We start from the raw sequence: 12,603 nt of genomic DNA on the forward strand, positions 1-12,603 counted from the left end.
AGCAGCAAGCAGAGGGAGAGGGAGAAGCAGGCTCTCCGCTGAGCAGAGACTCGATGTGGGACTCAATCCCAGGACCCTGGGATCATGACCTGAGCCGAAGGCAGCTGCTTAACTGACTGAGCCACCCAGGTGCCCATGCTGTTCTGTTTTGTTTTTTTTTTAATATCTAAGATACAATCAAGATTCAAGCATTGTATTTGGTCATGATATCTCTCTAGAGAGTCTCTTACTACTTAGAATACTTCCTCTACTTTTTTTTTTTTTTTAATGATATTGGCTTTTTTTTTGAAAACCCCAAAGTAATTATCTTATAGAATGACTTCATTCAGGGTTTGTCTAATAATTTCTTCATGATTGAATTTCAGTAAAATGCTTGGGCAATAAAACTAAATATGTGATAGTGTATAATTCTTACACCAATCACATTAGGAGAGGCATAATATTAGTTTGTCCCACCTTCAGTGATGCTAGATTTAACCAAGTGGTTATTGAGGAGAGGATGAGATCTTTCCATTGCAAAGGTGAATTTCCCCTCTTCCCCTTCTGATATAACATCTGTGGGATTATGCTTAATTCCTGTGAAGATCTTGTTCCCCAAAGCCTTTCAACCAATAGCTTTAGCATTCACCGATAAACCTTCCCTTTGTCATATACTCCTTTGGGAGTTGAAAACCATATTAACTGCTTTTAGTAACTTTTTAGAAATAGCCATAAGCCAGGCACTTGGGTGGCTCAGTGGGTTAAAGCCTCTGCCTTTGGCTCAGGTCATGATCCCAGGGTCCTGGGATTGAGCCCCACATCGGGCTCTCTGCTCAGCAGGGAGCCTGCTTCCCTTCTTCTCTCTCTGCCTGCTTCTCTGCCTACTTGTGATCTCTGTCTGTCAAATAAATAAGATCTTTTAAAAAAAATTTTTTTAAATAGCCATAAACCTTTATAAAAGCATTTTCTCTATAGTTTTCTGCTTAGCCTAAATTTGGCTCATTTTAAAAACTGTAAAATTGGGGCACCCAGGTGGCTCAGTGGGTTAAAGCCTCTGCCTTTGGCTCAGGTCATGATCTCAGGGTCCTGGGATTGAGCCCCGCCTCAGGCTCTCTGCTCAGCAGGGAGCTTGCTTCTCCCCACTCTCTCTCTCTGCCTGCCTCTCTGCCTACTTGTGATCTCTGTCTGTCAAATAAATAAAATCTTTTTTTAAAAAACTGTAAAATTATATGACAATTTTAGAAAGGTAGTTGGTTGCTCTAAAATTTAAATCAACTTTCAGGTTCTTCCAGAATGCCACCCAAATTATCTTCTGCTATTCCCTCCAGCAATCCAGGGAAATAAATGAGTATATCCAGTGCTCCTCAGGTATATCTCTTCAGAACTCAAGCCACGCCTCTAGCCCATTCAGTTCCTCTCTACTCAGTTAAACCCCTCCCCTACTTGAAGTCTCACTGGAATGCCAGGCCTAAGCCCTGCACCATGATAGGTTAAGTAGAAAGGAGTCTCACATGAACCTCTCCACATTGACTACTTTCTGTGCTTACCTCCTGCCTTCCAGCGCAGCTGTATTTTTATATCTGTGTTCTAACAGATACAAAATGTATTTAAGATTTAAAAAAAAAAAAGAATAACTAGGCAGTAAGCAGTAGTAAACTCAACAGTCAGTTTAAGAAAAAATGGTGAATTGTTACCTTTGCAGTTCACCCCCCCACCCCGTCACAACACTTCCGTCCCTTCTCAGAGAATCACTATGGGATTTAATATTTCTTATTCCTTTCTTTCCCTTTATTGTTGGATCGCACTTGTTTGCATTTCTAAACAAAATTATTTCATTTAGCCTTCTCTGGTACTTTATGTGAAGAGACCCATTCTGTCTATATTTTCTGTAACCGGCTGTTTGTTGAACATTATGTTCCTATGAGATAAATCATGGTACTATATTTAGCTTATCATTCATTCATTTTCACTGCTATATAGTATTACAATGTGTGAAAAAATACAATTTATTTATCCATTCTTCTTGTGATGGACATTTTTTTTGTTCTTTTGGCTGTTACAAACAGACTTTCTATGAACATTCTTGTAGGCATGCACATGGAAATGGAATTGATGGCTTTGAGGGTATATAAACCTTCAGCCTAACCAGATCTGACCAAACTGTTTTCCAAAATCAAAAAACCACTTATCTTTTTATGAATATCATATTTCTTTAATGAGCTGGTTAGCTATCTAAGACAGGGAAAGATCTTCTTATGTTTTTTGGCCCAGAAAGAATGAACACTTAACATTTATTAATTGATTGATTCACTAATAGATAGAAAAAATTTGAGAGATTCCCTAAGTTTATAATAAGGAGATAAAACAGGAAAATAAGGCAAATGTACAAATGCTTTTGAAGTTAAAAAAAATTCAAATCTTCCTAAAATGTAGTGAAAAATTAAGGGAAAATTTAAAATAGAAGGTAAATACCATCGGTAGTCCCTAGAAGATTTTAGACAGTTACAGAAAAATTGAATATCCAAAGTAGGATACTTTTTTTAGAAGGGCTCTAATACGTGCTTCGTTCCTTTTTCACTGCAACATTTTTCCACTCCTTCAAAGTCTCCAGTATTTCAGAAGCATTAGGTCGCTTTGTGGGATCATGTGACAGTAATTTCTGCAGAAGAAATTTCTGTAATGATAATGAGTCAACACTAAGAAATAGAACATTGCAATAAATAAAATTATGATTATTTTCAAGTGCTTACTTCTCTGGAATCAAACACATCTGGGAACTTCTCATCCCTTAGCACTTTAAAAATCTGAAAATAAAACATATAAAATCGTTAGGAAATTCTTTACTTGGGTGGAAAACCAAAGTTGCTTCTCAGCCAAGAAGCATGCAGGATTTTCCTTCCCCACCTTGCTCCATCCTTAACAACATGATATGTTGAAGTGTTAAGGACATCATATGCATTATCTCCCTTCATCCTTTTTGGAATCCTATGTGATAGGTGTTTCATTACCCAGTTGTACAGAGAAGGCTGTTGGCTCCAGCCAAGTTCCCTTTATTGAGCCTCAGACCAAGCTATCCAGTTGCCTAATGCCTTTAGGAGCAACCCATTGCCTCCATAAGAAAGAACATCATCTTGCCTTCATCCAGCCCCAACATGTCTTTCCAGGGCCACCAACCATCCCTTCCTTGTCACTTATATACTCCAATAAAAATGCCACTGCTTTCTGTCCCCACATTCTTCACATTGCTGTCTGAAGGCTGGACTTGCCTTCTTTCTATTTGGGGTCATTAGAAGTGAACCAATCCTTCAAAGCCCAGATTAAATACCCCCATAAAACCGAAATCCCTATAGCTAGCAAGATCTCTGTCCTAGCCATCTCCACAAAACGTCATGTCTTCTCCCAAAACATGTATAGCATTCTCTTTTCCTTTCTAGAATATAAGCTCCTTTAGAGCAAGGTTCATCTATTTTTATAACCCTGTAGCACTGGGGCGCCTGGGTGGCTCAGTGGTTTAAGCCGCTGCCTTCGGCTCGGGTCACGATCTCGGGGTCCTGGGATCAAGTCCCATATTGGGCTCTCTGCTCAGCAGGGAGCCTGCTTCCCTCTCTCTCTCTCTGCCTGCCTCTCTCTCCATCTACTTGTGATCTCTCTCTGTCAAATAAATAAATAAAATCTTAAAAAAAAAAAAAATAACCCTGTAGCACTTAGCACAATGTCTTATACAAATCAGGCAATCAATAAAAGTTTACTGACTGACTCATGTAAGAAACAGCTGTCATTTTATGAGGTGTACACACCTCTGGAAGAAGACCAAAGGTTTCTGTCTTAAACAAAAAGCTTTGGTTGCCCAAACATGGAAAAGATAAAATCTGTATTTCTTTTTCAGTCAACATGAATATATTCAAGCCAATCCTCACATGAGGGTAATTACCGTAGAGCACTTCGGAGATGACTGCAAATAATTTTTGTTGCTTAATTCCTTTTGTGAGATTATTTACCTGTATTGTTTCTGAAAGAGTGGGACATATATAAAGAAGTTCTGCCAGAATTAGCCCCATAGCAAAGATATCCACTTCTTTTCCGTATTCTGGTGAAGAAATCTAAAGAGACCAAGATATGTTTACACTCATTACTCATGCAATGTAAAGATCCATGTCTTCTGAAGCCAAGAAAATTATTTGACCAAGATATCTTATATCATGTAACAAGACATTATTTGTTAGCAACACCCGACTACCCTGGTTCAATGCTGTCACTTAAGAGCTGCATCAACCATGAAAATTAACTTTCAAGGGTAGAATAATCTCAACCCTAAAATGGGGATAACAAAAGTTTCAACCTCAGAGTTTGACTACAGTGTTAAATAAGATGCACCATAAACAAACAAACAAATAAATAAGATGCAGCAGGTAAAATAGTTAAAACAGTTCTCACTAAGCGCCTTGCATGCAAATGTTCATAGAGATGTATTTCTAAAATTCTGACTGGAAGCAATGTGAATGTCCATCCATGGGAGAATGGATAAACACATCGTGGTCTATCAGGGCAATGGAATAGTACTTAGTAATGAAAAGGAATAACCTGTTGGCATCAGCAACGACTAGAAGTTCTCCAATTGACATTACTTCAAGTGAAATAATCAAATACAAAAAGATACATAAAGTATGATTCCATTCATATGAAGCTCAAGACAGGGAAAACTAATCTGTGGTGACAGAAATCAGAGCACTGATTTCCTCTGGGAAGGAGGGATGGGCTGGAAAGGGCCAGAGGGAATTTTCCCAGGTGAGGACAGTGTTCTACATTTTCATACGCTTATGGGTTTCAAAGGAATGTGCCTTTGTCAAAAATGTACATTTAAGATATATATTTTATGGTATACAAATCATCCCCTAACAAAATGATTTTCAATTAAAAAACCCCTAAGAAAATGAAAAGCAGAGGGAGTCTGGGTGGCTCAGTCAGTTGAACGACTGCCGTCAGCTCAGGTCATGATCCCGAAGTACCAGGATTGAGTCCCAGGTCAGACTCCCTGCTCAGTGGGGAGTCTGCTTCTCCCTCTGACCCTCCCCCAACTCTCTCTCTCTCACTCTCTCTCAAATAAATAAATAAAATCTTTAAAAAAAAAGAAAAAGAAAAGCACAATGATGAACGAATTTTTAAAAAATATATTTAGGACTGCAACATAGGATGCAGGAGATATTTTTAAAAGTGGGATTGGGAGGGAGACAAACCATAAGTGACTCTTAATCTTACAAAACAAACTGAGGGTTGCTGGGGGGAGGGGGGTTGGGAGAAGGGGGGGTGGGGTTATGGACATTGGGGAGGGTATGTGCTTTGGTGAGTGCTGTGAAGTGTGTAAACCTGGTGATTCACAGACCTGTACCCCTGGGGATAAAAATACATGTTTATAAAAATAAATAAATAAATAATAAATTAATTTTTTTAAAAAAGTGGGAGTTAAAGGGGAGCCATCAGCCACCTGTTATCTTCCATTTTCACATTCCACCAATAAATTTTATCTCTGTGCCACATGGTTCCCAAAGAGAGCAGGTGAATGTGCTCTTCAATCTAGACTCTCAAACATCAAAAAGATGAAAAATAGATAATAAAGTATCAACCAAAATATATAAGATCCTAGAGGAATGAAATCTACACAGAATACAAACGTTCACAATCAATAGCTGTACAACCACGTTCGTAACAGCAATTTTCACTAGAGCCGAAAGGTGGAGCAACCCAAGTATCCACTGATGGATGAAGAGACAAACAAGCTGTGATCTATCCATACAATTTGTTGTACGGATATTGTTGAGCCTTAAAAAGGAAGGGAATGCTGACATATGTTACAGCATAGGTAATACTGAGAATATTATGCTGCATGGAAAAAGCTAGTCACAGAAGGACAAATACTGCATGATTCTACTTACACAAGGTATCTAGAGCAGACATATTCATAGAGACAGACAGCAGGATGGTGGTTGCCAGGGCTGGGGAAGAGGGGAATGTGGAGCTATTTGAGAGGTGCAGAGTTTCAGCTTTGCAAGATGAAAAGAATTCTGGAGAGGGATGGTAGAAGTGATTGCACTAAAATGTAAATATACTTGATGCCACTCAACTGTGCACTTAAAAATGGAGAACACGGTAAATTTTACGTTATGTGTATTTTTCCAAAATTAAAAATAAATATGTCTTAGAATCAATAGCCTTGTTAATGCCCAATTAGATACAAGGAGGCCCATTTTCACAGCAAAACACTATACATATTGAGGGAAATGCTTTAAAAACATAAGTGGTGTTGGTGAAGAAAAAAAATATTTTGAAACTTCATTGAAGAATATAAAGATGGCCTTCAGGGAGGTCTATCATTGCTCCCAGCTGGGCAGTGAGAGGATGACACCTGCCATCTCCTCCCCTTGGTCTGGGCCATGCAATCTGCACAGGGCCATGATAGTTAGTAATGTACGCCACTCCTGGGCAGAGCCTGCCCAAACACCGGGAGATCCTGCCATGGTCCCCTGCTATGAGGAGAGCAATGATACGGATAGGATGCTTCCTTCAGTCTGGGCTCTGGAATGAAGGAGACACGTGGGACCAAACCACAGCCGGACTGCAGCCAACACATTACGGGGGCAAGAAATAAATCTTTGATATTCTGTATGCCTATGTGGGACTGGGAGTCACCGGTTACCATAGGATTGCCCAGAAAGGCTGACTTGAGAGAGGACTTGAACAAGGGGAAGGAGCCTGCCAATTTCACAGTATTGGCCAATTCTGAAATACACTTGAAATGTCATTCTATTCATGGACACCTGGGTGGCTCAGTCATTAAGCAGCTGCCTTTGGCTCAAGTCATGATCCCAGGGTCCTGGGATGGAGCCCTGCATCGGACTCCCTGCTCAGCAGGAAGCCTGTTTCTCCCTCTCCAACGTCCCCTGCTTGTGTTCCCTCTCTTGCTGTGGCTCTCTCTGTCAAATAAATACATAAAATCTTTAAAAAGAAATGTCATTTAACTCAATAATTTTACTTGAAGGAACCTATCACAGATAATGATGGAAATACTTGTTTTTAGAGTCAAAGATAAAGGGGAAAACATGTAAAAACTTGCTAACAGCCTAACTAAATACCCATTAAGAAGGAAAGTTACATTAATGATGGTACAGGTCAGCATACAATGTAGTTAGTAAAATGAATGTGCAGATCCACCTGTGCTGAGATGGAAAGATTAGGATACACTGTTGAGTGAAAAAAATTAAGTCACAAAACAACATTACAGTAACTTGTAAAAGCGCGTCCTTATATCTTTATGCAAAAAGTCTCTAGGGGCACCTAGATGGCTCAGTGTGTTAAGCCTCTGCCTTCGGCTCAGGTCATGATCTCGGGGTCCTGGGATCAACCCCCGATTCAGGTTCTCTGCTCAACAGGGAGCCTACTTCTCCATCTCTTTCTCTGCATGCCTCTCTGCCTACTTGTGATCTCCCTCTCTCTGTCAAATAAATACATAAAATCTTTGAAAAAAAAGTCTCTATATACATACATATTTGTATTTATATATGTTTATAATTCAGAGAAAATTATCTGAAAAGATAAACAAGACTCTATGGGAAGAGCAGGAGTAGAAGGGAAGGTTAAAGAGAATTTCCCATTTTTATTCTACATGGTTCTGTGCTGTTTTAATTTTACAAGAGGCACCTATTATCTCTAGAATTAAAAATTCAAAGGAAGTGAAAAATACATACAAAGGAAAGGGATCTCACCTGCTCTGGGCTCATGTATCGAAGAGTTCCTTTATTACTTGTCCGATTTGTATGATCTCTCAAGGATGTCACAAGTCCAAAGTCTCCAATCTTTATGTGCTTTGTATTTACCATAAATATGTTACTTGGCTACAGAAAAAAAAACAACCCAATATTTAATTTATAAGTACCAATTCAACAGACTGTTGTCACATCTCCAAATCATATTTAACAACGGCTGTTTTTATATTTCTTTATGAGGCATTTACCCTTACATGGGTAGCCCAAAACAGGATACTTAATACCAATGGTATTTAAAGTACCAGCTGAGAACATAAGGATTTCTCTGTCACCTGAGAAGGCTTCGGGCGTAACTGCCTTCCAATATCTGAAGAGATGCTTAGTGGAAGGTAGATTCTACTCTGCACAGTACTAGAGCATAGAAACCACCAAAAGGCTTGCTTATGATATCCTAATATACTAACGGTGTGGTCCAAAAAATGCGAATTTGAGAGTCTCCATCTCAGGGAGTGGGGCTGGACATCGACTTGGTAGAAGTATTGCAAATATGAGTCCAGGAATCTGTTGGGGATTGAAGCAGAAGCCCTTCAGATCTCTAAGTTTGAGAGTCTCAGAATGAGTCTCTTCTCGATAAAGCTGTTAAGATATCCTATGCAGAATTTCTCTTGGGGGCTTCCTTGATGTCAATTTCTCCAGGCCCCTGACATCTTCTTGACAAACATACCCCTTCTGTCCTTGAGGGCAGGCCACATTAACTGAAAGCTGATAACTAGCACTTAAGTATTTCTGTCTATGTACGTAATATTCTACGCAGACTGAAAATGGGAGAGGGACAGAATGGGGACTGTTCATTCTATTCCACAATTCTGTAGCTGGTACTGACCAACATTCTAAAGACCATGAAAACAGGAATGTTGTTGATAAGGAGATTAATATTTTGCTCTTCCTGGGGTGCCTGGCTGGCTCAGTTGGTAGAGCATGAGACTCTTGATCTCAGGGTGGTAAGTTCGAGCCCCATGTTGGGTGTAGACATTGCTTAAAAATATAATATTTAAAAATATATATTTTGTCATTCTTGAAAAGGCAACTGTGAATAAAGTGTTGGGCTTTACGTGCACATGCAGAATCTGGAAGGTAATACTCACGAGAGGGCCTAGCGGAAGAGCTAACAGGGAAGAGACCATAAAGCCAGGAAGGCTGACAGAGGAGCTTCCAAGAAGCCCTCCTACAAAGACTCAGGCGGAAATTAGCAGTCAGATTAGCACCATTAACAATGAGGCTGGAATCCAGTGCCAGTCATAAAGATGGAAAGCTGCAGATGCGTGTGGGGTGGGTGCAGAGAGAAAACCTTCCAATGCGGTATTCAAGTTACCATGCAGGAATGTTTTGGGTTTGCAAGTGCAACTGCTGTTCCCACAGAGGTCTAAACCCTGAGGTTGTATTTACAATGCTTCTAAATCCAGAAGCTGGATGAGACTAATAAAAATAACAGATCGCTTGTTATAGTTCATTAAAAAGAAAAAATAAAAACAATTAAGTCACATTTTGTCTAATCAGTTATGGTAACAATAAGGCAAAAAAAAAAAAAAAGTGTAAACTTTATACAGGAAGTTCGGGGAAAAAGGGCTGAATCCACAAGCCGAGGCTGACCAAAGAGCCTGGGCCTGCAGAGGGAAAGAACCCCCAGAAGCTTTTACTCTAGAAACCTCTATGTCCCTCAGCAGGATGTTCAACTAGTTCCCCCCACCTCCATTTTGCTGTAATATATTTTATCGTTGAGGTATAACTGACATATAAGTTTTGACGTATGATGTAATGATTTGATGGTCTAATGTTTCAGATTCTGACAGAAGGTGGTAAAGGCTGGTAGACTCTATGCAATACAGACTTCCTAGGGTGAAGACCATCCTCTGGCAAAAACCACCCACAGCTGGTGTCGTGTGAAGCATCAGAGAAAGGTGCCTGCCTTCGTCAGCCTCTTCTCTCAGATGGGATAAAGTAGCAAATGTAGCAGCAAAGCTAGAAAAGTTAGGGGAGGTCAGAAGGCTGCGGAGTATTAAAGTCTGACCTTCGAGCAATTGCAGATATGGAGCAAACACTGTCTGCAAACAGACCCAAGGAAAGATCAGCCGGTGACCAGGGCACAGGCAACATGGGAGATGGAGATGCTAGGGAAAGGAAGAGCCAGGCAGCACCTGTCATTTTCATGGATTCATCCAGAAGCGAGCCTGGGAGTTAATGCCCAAATGTCTGCATTTATTTGCAGATTGCTTTATAATTAATTTGCCTAATTTTTTATTTAACTATATATATGATTTATCCCAAGGTGGAAATATAGCCATTCTACATGTCTTCTTTTGAACACAGTTCTTCTAACATTCCAACTTTAAAATGTACCTTTAAGATATTGTTAAAGGAAGATGGAACCAGGGGTACCTGGTGGCTCAGTCGGTTAAGCATTTGCCTTCAGCTCAGGTCATGATCCTGAGGTCTTGGGAGGGAGCCCCAAGTCAGTCTCCCCAGTTGGTTGGGAGTCTGCTCTCCCTCTCTCTGTTCCTGCTTTCTCTCTTGTGCTCTCCCTCTCTCTCTCAAATAAATAAATAAAATCTTCAAAAAAAGAAAGAAAGAAAGCAAAAGAGATGGAACCAAGTGGATTCCAACACAAAGGCCTCAAGCCTCCAGCTCCTGGGGGCAGACCAAAGACACACTTTCATGGGCCAATTATTCCCATCTAAGCCCAACAACTCTATACCCAGGAGCTTCTTTTTCTCAAGAAACTTTTTGCTTCATTCCTCATTCCTGGCTTATCGACGAGCAGGGTAAGCAGACAGCCAAGATCCATAGAGACGAGGTGCTTCTGCGGGATCCATAGTGATCAAGAAGGGCTATGTAATGAAATTGAGACCAAAGAAGACAAGCAGAAAAATGGGTCGAGCACAAAGAACAGAGCCTCAGTGCTAGGATTCCGCATAGCTAGTTTGTAATGGGAGGAGGCAGGTTACAGGGAAGAGAGATTGGGGGACACCGTGTAAAGCTCTCCTGTCCCTTCTTTCATTTTGACGAGAAGGGGTAAAATGGAAAAACAGCTCATCTAGACCATGAAAGAAGTGAGGAAGTCCACAGAAAACAAAATACAAAGGTATGCTATGTGTTCCAAGTTTTGGATTACTAGTTTACCAATCGCAGGGTAGAAACGTCTAACCAAATCCCAAGAAAATTCTAGACTCTGGACCCAGTATCTGGGACTGCCCTCAAGAGTAATGACTTAAGAAATTAGGAGAACCACCTTCCCAAAGCCAGTCACGGGAGTCCCTTCTGCTTCCCAAACAAGCCTGAGTAGCAGTAGAGGCAGGGACAGAGCGGCCCGCTGGTGTGCAAGCCACAGTAACCATCTGCACACGGATGTTCAGCTTCCGAAAGCTACTGGTGCTTGCACCCTGAGTATGACGAGCGGCCAGATAGCAGCAGAAGTGAATGAACTCCTGCCTATAGGGCTCATTCTGACTGTCTCAATAAATTCATTTGTCCTAGAGGTCTTCTGTGTGCTGCGATGGAATGGTATTTGGGGCAAGTTCTAGATCCATTCTAACTTTAAAGGATTTAAGGATTTTTCAGGACTGCCCATCAATTCTAAAACTAGAGAAGGTAAATTTAAAAATGACTATATCATATTTATCAAATCTGAACAGTACATTTTCCATTTACCTTAAGGTCTCTGTGAATTAGCTCTTTGCTGTGTATATACTCTACACCTTCTGCTATTTGTTCATATAATTCCAGAGACAAAGGTTTGTCTGGTGTCTTGTCTCTTCTTTCATCAATCCATTTCTCCAATGTCCCCTTGTCACAGAATTCCATTTGGATGAGAAGACACTTGATCTTTGACCTGGATATAAAATTCACAGTACGTTACAATTAGCAATAAAAATAAATTCATAAAAAATAACCTTTCTTTTTAAAATTGTACTTTATCTCCTTAAGAATCCCCAAATATGTCTCAAAACAGAAATCTAAATATAACAAACTTGACCAAAATATAATAAGTCATCTTTTCATTTAAATCCTAAGTTCCCAAATGTCCAGAGCTTTACTTGTGAACTATAAAGTATGAGTCTGACCATTCTTTAATGGCGAAGGATCCTGGATCACCTTTGCTAATAGGAATAAGAACATAAACGCGATGAAATTAAAGAAAACCAAAGTTCATCACTACATAAAAGAATTCTGGAACATTTTAATTTATCATCAGCCTACTGAGTTCTTTTTTGTGGAAGGCCTAGAACAGGCACCTAGAGATGAAAAAATGAATTAGAACCCATCCTTGCTGTCATGCGGGTTACGGTTTAGTGAGAGAAATACATGCAAAACAAATTGAAAACAGCATAAGGAAATGTTCTCAAAGAGTAGTGCCAATAAATTCCTATGACATACCCGTGAGGACTGAGTCTGCTAACCATGCTTTTATGTTGCTTTCTCAACTAGCTTGGCCTCAATATTAACTTATATTCTTTGAACTTATGTTGGCTAGAAAATAGGAAGAGAAAGCCAAGAATTTGCTAAAAGCTGAAGAAGTCCTGTCTGTATGCTGATGGTCCGTAACTCCTGAAACTAATGATAAAGCTCTCAATTACCTCTCCACTATGGGGTGGCTGGGGCTGGAGTCGAGAGTCAATAAATGAACAGGACCTCAATGTCCTCGGGATTTTTGTGAGGATAGTCCTCAAGAAACACTGGCTGGCTTTCAGAGGGACATGCCAGGTTTTTAGAACCTTCCAGTCCTTTGTCAAGGGCTTGAGACAAAACATGAGTGATACCCAGTGGAGTACCCCCATCACAGCTCATAGTCTTACAATTATTTTCACTGTCC

The 12,603-nt window shown here is 40.1% G+C and overlaps 1 protein-coding gene across 4 annotated transcripts in view; it reads right to left on the reverse strand.

The window, feature by feature from the left end:
• Positions 1 to 226: 226 nt before the first annotated feature.
• Positions 227 to 12,603, reverse strand: part of EIF2AK2 (eukaryotic translation initiation factor 2 alpha kinase 2) — a 38,303-nt gene continuing 25,926 nt past the window's right edge. For 3 of the 4 annotated variants that reach the window (XM_059188659.1, XM_059188658.1, XM_059188657.1), the window contains 5 exons: positions 11,442 to 11,622; positions 7,737 to 7,865; positions 3,978 to 4,079; positions 2,730 to 2,783; positions 227 to 2,653 (listed from right to left, as the gene is read on the reverse strand). In XM_059188659.1, the coding sequence (XP_059044642.1) occupies positions 2,531 to 2,653; positions 2,730 to 2,783; positions 3,978 to 4,079; positions 7,737 to 7,865; positions 11,442 to 11,622 (589 nt within the window). In that variant the 3' untranslated portion in view covers positions 227 to 2,530. The remainder of the gene's footprint in view (positions 2,654 to 2,729; positions 2,784 to 3,977; positions 4,080 to 7,736; positions 7,866 to 11,441; positions 11,623 to 12,603) is intronic. The other variant, XM_059188660.1, reaches the window with a different exon arrangement.

The sequence above is a fragment of the Mustela lutreola genome, chromosome 9 (genome assembly GCF_030435805.1).
Source record: "Mustela lutreola isolate mMusLut2 chromosome 9, mMusLut2.pri, whole genome shotgun sequence".
NCBI lineage: Eukaryota > Metazoa > Chordata > Mammalia > Carnivora > Mustelidae > Mustela > Mustela lutreola.